The sequence below is a fragment of the Dermacentor silvarum genome, chromosome 1 (genome assembly GCF_013339745.2).
Source record: "Dermacentor silvarum isolate Dsil-2018 chromosome 1, BIME_Dsil_1.4, whole genome shotgun sequence".
NCBI lineage: Eukaryota > Metazoa > Arthropoda > Arachnida > Ixodida > Ixodidae > Dermacentor > Dermacentor silvarum.
Genome location: NC_051154.1, coordinates 233,923,836 through 233,936,790, shown reverse-complemented (window position 1 = coordinate 233,936,790; position 12,955 = coordinate 233,923,836). Strand labels below are relative to the sequence as shown.

At 48.2% G+C, this 12,955-nt stretch overlaps 1 protein-coding gene across 1 annotated transcript in view; it reads right to left on the bottom strand.

Annotated features, from left to right (window-relative positions):
• Window positions 1-230: 230 nt before the first annotated feature.
• Window positions 231-12,955, bottom strand: part of LOC125942236 (uncharacterized) — a 28,477-nt gene continuing 15,752 nt past the window's right edge. Inside the window, exons 3-7 of the mRNA XM_049660408.1 lie at window positions 8,668-9,030; window positions 8,454-8,603; window positions 8,263-8,381; window positions 7,879-8,044; window positions 231-377 (exon numbers count right to left, since the gene is read on the bottom strand). Of these exons, the coding sequence (XP_049516365.1) occupies window positions 231-377; window positions 7,879-8,044; window positions 8,263-8,381; window positions 8,454-8,603; window positions 8,668-9,030 (945 nt within the window). The remainder of the gene's footprint in view (window positions 378-7,878; window positions 8,045-8,262; window positions 8,382-8,453; window positions 8,604-8,667; window positions 9,031-12,955) is intronic.

Genomic DNA, 12,955 nt, shown 5'->3' with positions numbered 1-12,955 from the left:
CCTACCGCTTCTGCCCCCTGCAACTGCATCAAAGCCCGCTCGAAGAACGGGAGCCAGCAGGTGAGCCCAAGCTCACCCACATCCTCAAGGACTCGCTGGGTGGCTCGGGCAAGGCCCTTGTGATTGGGACAGCGACGGCGTTGAAGCTCAGCTGCACGCAAACGTACAACACCGTGGAGTATTCGCTGAGCGGGCCATGAAGATCGAGCTGCAGCCCACAAAGAATGTCCTCAATGTGAACGTGAGCATGTCCACCCATCTTCAGCGCGCTCATCAAGGAGTACAAGCAGAAGGTGGAAGGCCTTGAGCGTAAGCTCGAGAAGCTGGAAATGTGACAGGCTGTAGTTGAGGCTGTGGTGCGAGAGCTCAGAGACAATCTGGTAGCCAAGGCGCCGTGCTTCAAGCTCAAGCAACCAATGGGGGTGGCAGTGGTACAGCGACGTCTAACGACGTCATTTTCATAACTCCCGTCCTATCGCCAAGCACGGAAATGGGCCCACTCTCGGAATCGCGAGCACTCGAGCCCAGTTCGTTTTGTGTCGCATTGTGATATGCGTTGAACAACAGGCATGTAAAAGAGCATCCTCTCGAGCCGCTCGAGACTCATTGGGGGAGACTCAGTGCGCCTCTTGACTAGTTTTCGATAGAGTTATTTCGTGCTTTCGCTTAAACATAATAATTGCTATATAAATAAATAATGTGTAGACACTCGGATCAGCCGTCTTTGCGCCTGTTTATCACTTTAGCAACTTACGCTCAATTCAACGATGTATTTTAAATACGACAGAAAATCTCAAGGGATAAAGAGCAGCAATACTTCTCGAGCAAAGCGTTGTTGCGAGCACTGCTTTGTAAGAAACAGTGAAACTATCACTGAGAGCAAACATTCAGCGAGTGCGATGACGCAACGTGAGACATCGTGCCGTCTGAATCGTGGGCTAACTTATGTAGCGGGGGCACCTGGCAAACTTGGACCATTATCAAAATCATCGTGACCTCAAATGATGAAGAACCGCCGCCGTGGCCCAGTGACAACGGTGGGCTGCTGCTGTGCGCTTTGTCGAAGGTGTGATTCTCGGCCACGACAGCCGCATTTCGATGGAGCCAGAAAGCAAAACGCTTCTGTAAACTTCTACACTGAGGTGCACATTAAAGAACCCCAGGTGGTCGAAATTAATCCCTAGCCCCACACTACGGCCATTGTGTTGCTGCTGCATTTTGAACCCCATTATTTGATTTGATAAGAAAAATGGGTAGTTCTCCACGCTTGCAGAAAATTGGCTGGGGGCTCAAGCGTGGATAAGAGACATCGCTGTTAGCAAGAGTGGAGCGACTTGAAGCGTTAGAGAATGTAATAATGTATCTTGCCAAGTAATTTCTTGCAGGTCATATAAAGAGTATGTTAGATACCCATTAGAGTTGCAGAATGAGCGCCAAGGGAAATTTGCAATTAGGAAATTTGCAATTAGGAAATTTGCAATTAGGAAATTTAGAGGCGCCAGTTAGAATCAGCTACCGCTAGACAGGGGTAATTGCATGGAGATCGCTGGAATACGCCTTCGGCCTGCAGTGGCCATAACAATAGGCTTATGATGATGATGATGTTGCACCGGCAGTATTGCAGGAGGGCGCCGCAAATTGATTGACGTTGATATTCGGCGACCAGTTTCTCCTTTCTCCGCTCCGATATGTACTCGTCCATCCCGGCGGTCTCCCGCCATTATGCCAATGAAACATGGGCCTTAGAATGAGAAATTTGAAGTTTACCAACTTTAGTATATAATTATCAAGTGGGCTGGTTTCCCGTCGTCCCACATGGGCATGACAAACGATGCCCATGTTTAATAAAGATTACAATTTTTTCGCCGATAGACCTATCGAGGGAAAGCAATCGCAGGCGTCTTTGCTGCACAGGAACCACGAACAAGGCCAATTTTCCCCTCCTGTTGAGGAGCTGGCGAAGTACATATTCACAGTTGTTGACGCCGTCCTTTTTTGTTTTCGTCGCGTAAGCTGTGTCATATAGTGGCAACGCCTCGACTCCCTCCCCCCTCAAAGAAAGAAAAAAACGAAAGAAGACAGAAAAAAAAAACTTTCATTTTTTTGCTATGTTGCAGGCCATCTTGGTGCAGTTGTTAAGAGTATTCAAGTTTCTAATATTACCGGCGCCTGACTGCCTCGGTTCCCTCTGAACCCCTTAACTGCTGTGCAAGAGATGCCTAGAAGACTTGGCAAGACTTAACAGGTGAAGATATGTCGCAATATGAGAGCTTTTAGTCACTAGTAATGTCGAAAGCTACTGATTATTGAATGTTTCCATTTTTTTACTTGTACTGGTAGCTTCCCGTCCAGCGACAATCAAGACAAGTGTACACGAGTGCTTCTTGCATTCTTTCGTGCGTGTCTCAGTTTTTGTGGTTCCATACACGAGGTCACATTTGTGCGCAATTGGATGCATTGGCGACTTCTGTGTGTGAGGGCTCTCTGCGTGAGAAGAACCATTTTGGCGCACCTGCAAGTAGGATGCTGCGGTCGATGGTCAGCGAAGCGAGTATCGGAGCTAGCACCCGCTGCGTCGCGTCGTCTGCTACTACAGAGCCCCTCGCTACTTACCGCGAATAATATCGTATGTCCACACGAGTGATCGCAGTGACTGAGATCACCATAGCGTTACGTGTCTTTTTCCAGTCACCAAATGACTTGTTCGGCGATATTTGTCCAGTGGCCTCTGGAGGAGTTTAATGTACGTCATTTGAAGGGAACAATAAAAAAATGGTTTTACGGAAGTGACGACTCTTTTCCGGCTCAATGAGCTGGCAAGGCTGCCGTCTGGCCGTCGAAATAGCCACAACTTTGCTTTCATTCCTGCTTTCAAGGAACGGTTTCAAAACGATTTCAAGAATTTTGGGTTTTCGTTGCAATGCACGTTACCGCGAAGTATGTGTATTGCGCGCGTGCTGCAGTGCGGTGACTTGATCGTGTTTGTGTGTGTCCCTGCACTCGGAGGTTCATATGCTTGCAGAGTGCGGGCGACAAGGTGGTACGATAATAATGTTAGGTAGTTAACAGGCTGCAGCGTCGGCAGTGGGAAACTTGTTGCTCGTGTCCATTGGATTAGCCGTAAATGGGGCACATTTCAGTTACACAAAGATGTGGCGGGTAATTAATGGACCGTTGACGCTCAACCACGCACCACAGCCCTGGCGAGCACTTGGCTATATATAGTGCTTGACGCGTTCCATACTGTATATTCCTTTGTAACCCTGATTGCTCGGCGTTAACCGCTACCGTTTTTATTTTTAACGTATTTCTGTCTTTCACATCATCAAGCACCAGTAATGTCTGCATTGAGAAGGCGATAGTAAGTATCAGGCATAACTTTATTACATGCAGGGCAGTGCAATAGGGCAAGTTGAATAACTGAAAATTCACCCGGGAAACAGGACTTATGATGTTTACTAGAGTGCACTGTACTCTATAAAAGTTTTGCACCCTTTGGGCCGTATCTTGTTGCCAAACAATAATCGTCATCTGTCTTGCTTGCACTTGCTTTCTTCAAAATTCTGCGCTCGCTACTTTCCTGTCAAGAATGCGCATAACGCGCATGCCATTCGTGCCCTGAAGTACCTGGATTGAAATGCTTCTTTATGTTTTCTTTTTTCCGAAACAGCGTTCTTGGCCGTGGCAAATCAGAAGTTGCACGAAATCGCCAATGAATGCTTTACTCAGTTGTCAAACTCGGTAATTAAACTCTCCCCCACGCCTCCCATTCGACCTGTTGGAGAGGAGGAAGAAATGGAGCGGGGAAGGGAAGTGGAGAAGAGACTTGAGAATCTTTTGGACGACAGCGGGGTGACACAATACGAGTGAGACCACACACGCACTGCGCTAACTTACAACAAATTTGTAGTGAAATGCATTACAGCGAAACTGTCTATGGCTAGGTTCCCGGGATTTTCGTGGCGTAACGTCAACAGACAACTACCATCATCTATGACTGATACCAGCAAATGCAAAGGCTCATACCCACATGAGGCAGAGGCTACAAGCACTCAGCAAAGTCTAGCGAACAATGCATACATTCTTTCGAATCACGCATACAACATACAGAACAGCATACGTTTCACTAAACAACAATCTCAAAACCAGCATCCGAACCACATAATTGATAAGACGCTTTTGCGCCTATACATGCAATGAGAAGCACGTAGCGCTCCTCGCATACGTTTCCCGGTAAAGATTACTGTTGCCGCGGCGACGGCAGCGTGCGACGTGACGAGTGACGTCCTTAGCCTTTCGTGTATAAAATAACCAGCCTATCAACTGATTTCAATGTTGTTGTAACACCGCTATGTGCGGTGGCGTCATGTCAAAAGTATACTTCCATTGCTAGCATTACTTTAAAATAGCATTACTACCATTACTCTAAAGCCATAAAGCATAGCATGTCCCCCTGAGCAGTTGTAGCGCGGTGGTTCTGAATAGCTTCGCTTGACATCGACATTCGCAGGGCCGTGATGTCGAGTCATTTTTTTTTTCATTAGTCGTTCGCATTGCCTACTGGAAAGAGAAGCAATACTGAGACACATACCATTAACGGGAATTTTACATGCCGTTGGTGAAAGACTCATCCGAAGTGGTCACTGAAGTCTGCAGGTTTTTTCAGGGTCAAAAAAAGCATGCAAACCAATTTGAAGCCATATGAACATACAGCAACATATTCATGCTCTAGGAATATGCTAATTATACCAGTAGAAATAATTGTTAGTTGACTACTTCTTTCTCTTAAAAATATAATTATGTTTGTCCTGCGTATATGTTTAAATATATATTGTGCAGACCAGCTCATGAACTAGAATTGTGCTATCTGCCACGGGCAACCTTTAATAATTTTCGAAAGTGTTCGCTGAAACACCCGGTATATATGAGGCGGTGTTAGTGTGTGTGCGCGCTATACTGGTCGCCAACATATGAGCCCCCCCCCCCCCCCCCCCTCCAGTGAAGGGAGACTTTAAGCCCCGGTGTCCTGTACACAACGAAGCACCTACACCAGATGTCAATGTCACATGAAAAAAGAAATAAACAAGCACACGTCTCAATATAATCCACAGCCTTCTACTGCGCCTTTTCTCATAGCCTCGCTGATGCTCTGCGGCAATGAAAACATTGTACAAAACCAAACAGTCAACCATATAAGTAAATCTATTTTTCTTGTACCTAGTACAGTAACTCTGTATAATGGAGCGCTACTAGCTCGTAGCGCCCCTATTCCGTCGCGCACGAAGCCAATGAGCAGATGCCATGGCCAGTGCGCTAGCCGCATCGGCCGATCTCAAGTACGCGAGCACGTACTCCCTACCGGCCGTGCGCTGAGGCATAGCCTCCGACAAAGCGCTTGCTTGCAATCTCGGTTGCCATGAGAGTGGTATAAATATTTGGAGCCGAGACGTTGGACGTCCATATACGAGCTGATGTGGGAATTTAAAATGGCGTTCCGAAATCAGACAGGTTTATTTAAACGCGCTATGGTCAGCGCTGGGTCCATTAAGAGGCGGCAGCTGAGAGAGACATCCCGTGAGCAGCGCACTGCGTCAGGGCAGATGGGAAAGTTTGACAGCTTCGCTCGTCGTTCATAAGATGATGCTGCAAGGTCACGTGTGTTTCTCGACAGCTTTCTCTCTGGTGACCTCAATAGGAATGCCGTATGAGTGTGCTCTCTTAGATAATTAAGCGACCGATGAGCGTGAAGATATACGCGAAGCTGTCGCCTGACACTGATTGTTATAAAGGCCCTCCCGCTAAATGCTGATTCACTAGGCCGACTGTTGGCGACAGCGTTTTCCTTCCTTTAAAGCGTTTTCCGTCCTGCAAACTGCTGTGGCCAACAGTCGGCAGACAAAATCGGTGTCGTGTCGGCCTAGTGTGAAACAGCCTTAAGATGCGACCGTCGGTCCCAGGCAGGATATTTTCTTGCCACGTATTAGAAAAGGGGGGAATAAATGTCAGCCCCCCTATCGCCGAACCCCTCACTCGTGTACGATATTATTCGCGGTAAGTAGCGAGGGGCTCTGTAGTAGCAGACGACGAGACGCAGCAGGTGCTAGCTCCGATATTCGCTTCGCTGACCATCGACCGCAGCATCCCACTTGCAGGTGCGCCAAAATGGTTCCTTCTCACGCAGAGAGCCCTCGCACACAGGAATCGCCAACGCATCCAATGGCGCACAAATGTGACCTCGTGTATGGAACCACAAAAACTGAGACACGCACGAAAGAATGCAAGAAGCACTCGTGTACACTTGTCTTGGTAGTCGCTGGACGGGAAGCTACCAGTACTAGTAAAAAAAAGGAAACATTTAATAATCAGTAGCTTTCGACATTACCAGTGTATAAAAGCTCACATATTACAACATATCATTCACCTGTTCAGTCTTGCTAAATCTTCAAGCCATCTCTTGCACAGCAGTTAAGGGGTTCAGAGGGAACCGAGATAGTCAGGCGCCGCTAAATATAGAAGCTTGTATACTCTAAACAACTGCACCAAGATCGCCTGCAACATCGCAAAAAAATAAAGGTTTTCTTTTCTCTGTCTGCTTTCTTTTTTTTTTTTTTTTTAAAGGGGGGGGGGGGGGAGTCGAGGCGTTGCCACTGTATGACACAGCTTACGCGACGAAAACAACAAAAAAGGACGGCGTCAACTACTGTGAATATGTGCTTCGCCAGCTCCTCGACAGGAGGGGAAAGTTGGCCTTGTTCGTGGTTCCTGTGCAACAAAGACACCTGCGATTGCTCTCCCTCCATAGGTCTATCGGCGAAAGAATTGAAATCTTTGTTAAACATGCGCATCGTTTGTCATGCCCATGTGCCACGGCGGGAAACCAGCCCACTGGATAATTATATACTAAAGTTGGTGAACTTCAAATTTCTCATCCTAAGACCCATGTTTCATTGGCATAATGGCGGGAGACCGCCGAGATGGACGAGTACATAACGTAGCGGAGAAAGGCGAAACTGGTCACCGAATATCAGCGTAAATAAAGTTTGCCTACCGCGGCGCCCTCCTGCTATGCAGCCGGTGCATCATCATCATCATCATAAGCCTATTTTTATGGCCACTACAGGCCGAAAGCCTCTTCCAGCGATCTCCAATTACCCCTGTCTAGCGATAGCTGATTCCAACTTGCGCCTCTAAATTGCGCCTCCAACTTGCGCCTCCAAGTTGCGGCTGTCGTGGCCGAGAATCACACCTTCGACAAAGCGCACAGGAGCAGCCCGCCGTTGTCACTGGGCCACGGCGGCGGATCTTCATTAAGGATCACTATGATTGTGACAATGGTCCAAGTTTGTCAGGTGTCCGCGCTACATAGGTTAGTCCACGATTCAGACGGCACGATGTCTCACTTTGAGTCATCGCACTCGCTAAATGTTTGCTCTCAGTGATAGTTTCACTGTTTCTTACAAAGCAGTGCTCGCAACAACGCTTTGCTAGAGAAGTATTGCTGCTCTTTATCCTTTGAGTTTTCCTGTCGTACTTAAGATACATCGTTGAATTGAGCGTAAGTTGCTAAAGTGATAAACAGGCGCAAAGACGGCTGATCCGAGTGTCTACACATTGTTTATTTATATAGCAATTATTACGATTAAACGAAAGCACGAAATCACTCTATCGAAAACTAGTCAGGAGGTGCACTGAGTCTCCCCCAATAAGTCCCGAGCAGCTCGAGAGGATGCTCTTTTACATGCCTGTTGTTCAACGCATATCACTATGCGACACAAAACGAACTGGGCTCGAGTGCTCGCGATTCCGAGAGTGGGCCCATCTCCGCGCTGGGCGACAGGACGGGAGTTGTGAAAAGGACGTCGTTAGACGTCGCTGTACCACTGCCACCACCGCTGGTCTCCTGAGCTTGCAGCAGGGCGTCTTGGCTACCAGATGGTCTCTGAGCTCTCGCACCACAGCCTCAACTACAGACTGCCACATTTCCACCTTCTCGAGGTTACGCTCAAGGCCTTCCACCTTCTCCTTGTACTCCTCGATGAGCGCGCTGAAGATGGGTGGACATGCGCATGTTCACATTGAGGACATTCTTTGTGACATGAAGCTCGATCTTCATGGCCCGCTCAGCGAATACTCGCGGTGTTGTACGTTCGCGTGCAGCTGAGCTTCAACGCCGTCGCTGTCCCAATCACAAGGGTGTTGCCCGAGTCACCCAGCGAGTCCTTGAGGATGTGGGTGAGCTTTTAGTCCTGGTATGGCACCTGCTGGGTTCCGTTCTTCGAGCGGCCGTTGATGCAGTTGCCGAGGGCCAGGAGCGACAGGTTGAGCTTGGTACCCTCGCGCATCTGATCCTTTGTGTCCCTACTGGCCGCAGCTGCGCGCTCCTAGCCGGCAAGGTCAACAGAGCACATCGAGACTCGAGTTTCCTTGCTCGTGCTTGTCGCATTCTTCGTCACTGTGGCGTAGCTCTGGAAGATGGCGTGCGACCATGAAGACTCAGCATTAGCGTCGGTGGCATGCTGCGTCCGGTTCTTTCCTTTCAAGAGCGGCTCGAGGAGGGTGCCGGCCTCCTTCACCTTCTGTATGCTGAGGAATAGGCCAGTGCTCTTGACCGGGTCGAAGCACAGCAGGTCTCGAACAACCTGGTTGTTCTAGACAGGCGACTGCTACGTCGCATGTCTGGCCCTCTGACTGCAGCTTGGGCGCGCGCTGGTACAACTCGCTGGCCATGAGGGAGACCACTGCGGGGCATTCCTTGGAGCCCAGCATTGCGAAATCTTTGTCGGTGCCCGTAGAAATGCACGCCAATACAGAGCAATTGCACCCTTCAAGGAGCATCGTCAGCATGGCCCTGGTGGTGTTCTCAAACACATACACATGGTCTTCTGTTTCATCAAAGAATTGACAAAACATGAACGTTTGGTCTTCAATGGGCTTGACGTTACCTCCGTCTTCAAAATGGAAAGACTCCAGCTCGGCCTTGGGGTCGAACACATGGCACCTGTAGTCCAGCATGCGGACGATGCTTGCGGCCTGAAAGTCCCGAACGCTCAGTAGGCGCACACGCACTCCCACGTTCACCCGTACCCCGGGCGACGGCGGGTCTTTCCTCGATTGGCGACGTTTCGTGGCTGACGACTGCGCGGCCTCGTTAGAACGTCTCCTGCGGCTTGGTGACACCATTGCAGACTCCTCCGTGGTAAGGTGCCTCGATGTTGCGGGAGTCGGCCTTACCATGCGCGCCGGCGTAATGACCACGAGGACGATGCTGTCGGTCGCGGAGTCACGATATAGCTTAGTAGACGCACGCGCATTGCCAAGTTCACCCGTACCCCGGGCGACAGCGGGTCCTTGTTCGAGCGGCGTCGTTTCGGGGCTGATGAGTGCGTGGTCTCGTTAGAACGCCTCCTGAGGTCTGGCGGCACCACTGTAGATTCCTTCGTGGTAGAGCTAGAGCATCGATGTTGAGGGATTCGGCCAGACCAAAGGCGCCGGCGTGATGATCTAAGATGGCGATCGTCCAGTCAGGCACCGGGCGCGTGCTCCACCACGTGCTCGGCTTACTTTGTCCTCTTCATCACCGTTAGAACCATAGGCGCCGCCTACGTATTGGGGGAGACTCTAAAGTGTCATTACTAGAGTTTTGTTACTCACATCATTTAATGTTGCGTTTGAGCTGCCGCTACCTCTTCATTTACAATTTTATTACGGCTACAAGCTTACTGAATCGTTGTTAGCGCGGACATGCACGGCTTTTAATCCATACTTTAGCTTTATTTCTGCAAATCCTGACACTAGGAGGACAAGTGCATTATAAGCACCAGTGGCGGCTATATGCCGCATCCGTATTTTTTCACTTCAACTTTTTTTTTTAATTTGCACTGAAGACGTACACCATGCACAGACACAATATACATTTAAACATATACACAGGACAAAGTTAATTATATTTTAAGATTAAGAATTATTATACGATGAAGATTAATTAAATTTTTACACTGACACACACGGACGTACGCTAAAGCACGCGCTCACACACACACGCACACGCACACACACACGTACACTGACGCGCGCGTTCACACTCATACACGTACAGTGACGCGCGCGCGAACACACACACACACACGCACACACACACACACACATACACACACACACACACACACACACACACACACACACACACACACACACACACACACCACGGCCGCTCGATGAAACAATGAAACGCACGAGGTGCGGCCTGCCGCGTCGCGCGGCGATGTATTGGCGGAGCTGTGAAGCGAAAGTTGACATTTGCCACCGCTTTTTAGGGGTGGTGCTACTGCTGCGCGACTGCTCTCCCTCCGGGAAGGAGATTTCGCGTCTTGCTTGCACGCCTTTTGTCCGCATACGTGGTAGTATAAATGTGTCGAGGGCCTTGTCGTGTTGCATGTGGCACTATCCCGCGCAACTGTTGCGTGCCGCTGTGTGTTACTAACGCAAGAAAAGAACCATTACTCCGATAACCCGAATTTCCAAGCGACATAAAACGCCGTAAAGCATGGCTGAAAAACACTTCGCGACTGGGACAAGTGGCAAAGGAAGCATTTGGGAGCCGAGGGACACGTTTTTAATTGGTGTGTTCACTTCACTTCACCGACGGCCACACCGAGGAACTGTGCAAGGTGTTTCTAAGCAAATTGTTACAGCCGCTACTGGCGAACTGGACCGGGGACCTGAATGCAACTTTGGAGTGGTTAAAAGTCGCCTACATTAAGCCTCCGTCACGGAAGGTAGTACGATTTTAAAGCTGTTGAACGAGGCACTTTTCCGTGGCTTCACATCGTGCAAATAAAGAAAATAACAATTGACACAGCCTCCCTCGATCTTTCTTTCTTTTCACCATTTCAATTGCTCTATCCACGCTAAACAACTTTTTTTCACTACATCGTCTTTACATAAATATGCTACACATCGGCAATGTGGCTGAATGTGCAATCCGTTATAAACTGCCATCTACCCCATCTTAAAGAAAGGTGAAACTAACGAAATCTAGCAGAAAATAGTTATACACTCCTATGTCATTATTCACGCATTTGTAAGAAGTTTCATTATACAGGGCTGTTTTTTTTTTTTTTTCTTGCCATTGCAAGTGCTCGATTCACGCTGAACAACTTTTTTTCACTGCATTGTCTTTACATAAGTATGCCACGCGCCGGCAATGTGGCTGAATGTACGATCTGTTATAAATTGCTAGCTACCCCATTTTTCTAGAAAGGTTAAACTAAGGAAATCCAGCATAAGTAGTTATACAAACCTATGTCACTATGCACGCATTTGTAAGAAGTTCCACTTGACGTTTTTTTTTTCTCTCTCTCTCTTTATTTTAACCAGCAAACAAGCACGTCAAGCGAGGCAAGTAAATAAGCACACTAAAAAAAAGCGCCCACTGTATCAGCAGTACTGCCTCTCGATAAAGAGCTGGCCAGTTCTCTTAAACGATGGTCAAAAGGCTCGAAACCAGCGGCAGAAGTGCGCCGTCCTGGCTTATGTGAGCCTATTAGCGGCCCAATAGCCCACTCCCAGGGTATATTGATACCAACTATACCAACCAGTATACGAACCAACTAGCCCAACTTGGTGCACTATTGCTACATTGATACCCTTGCAGGCAGCGTTGATAATTTATATTATATTTTGGAAACAAAAAGCACAACTCTCGCGTCAATAAAATGTAAACACGAAGCGCGGCCGCTGCGCGAAGCATGTGGACGGCCCCAAAGAAACGCTCCCACCCACGCGCCTGTCCCGGAGCAGTGGCGCCGTTGCGGTGGCACGGAGAACTAGGCGCCTCACACCACGGCGCCAAGTAAGGCACGCGACCGAGAGGACTACTTTCTCTCATTGACCCAGCACGTACACAATGACTGTGTATTAGTTGTCTTAGGTGACTTTAATTGTGTGTGTAGTGGTCAGGATCGGTCGTTTACACGGCAACACCATGATACCAGCGGTGACGTTTTCAATGCCATGACATGCGACTACCAGCTTGTTGATGTAGGGGATCATGAAAAAGTCCCTTTTCGCTACACACATTTCCAAGGTACATCTCATGCAAGGCTTGACCAGATTTATGTATCTTTACCTATCCTCCCTAGACTATATGGCTACAGTGTGCACCCTGTGTTCTTCAGTGATCATTGTTTGGTGTCTTGTTTCCCGGTTATTCTTCTTTCGTGATGTAAACAGTCCTTTTCTAAGAGAGATGTTACAACTTCGATTAATGAATTACCTTCCAGAAATAGTTGTGTCATCTGTCAGAGATGCACCACCTGCTCCTTGAGGCTTCTTGAAAGAGGTTATTGAAGGCTTTCACTTTCTTAAAGCTTGCTTTAGCTTGGATATTTTCACTGCATCCCGTAAAGAAATTTCTGCTGCACTGATAGACACATTGTTTCCTGTTCCCCATTATCGTGCGCATTATTTGGAATGTTGCTACTTAGATGTACTTAAGCGTGTCTGTCAAATGATCATTCCTTCAGGAATCAAAACCTTTTTTCTTTAACTTTCATTCGGCAACCTTTCCTGTCAAAACCTGGTTAGAAAAAACGGGCTGTTTCGTGCCGTGCTCTACAAACTTGTGTCCACATGCTGAAACGATGGATCACTGTTTTGTCGATTGTAGGGATGCCGTGTTCTTCTGGGACCTTCTCCAAAGAACACTTAAAAAAGATTTAGACATCACACCATACACAATTCGTTTCTTACCTTTTAAAGATCCCTGTGACCCGCCATATAACATGTTTATAGTACTTGGTCTACATAGTCTTTGGCGTAGTACAATGTGTGACAGGCATGCTGAACCACCGCGAAGCACTCGGTCGTTTTTTCGGGAATCTGCTGCCTACGCTCGTAGTGTGTACGCTGCTCAAGAAACAGCGCCGGACTGGATGCCTTTATTGGACGCGTGCAC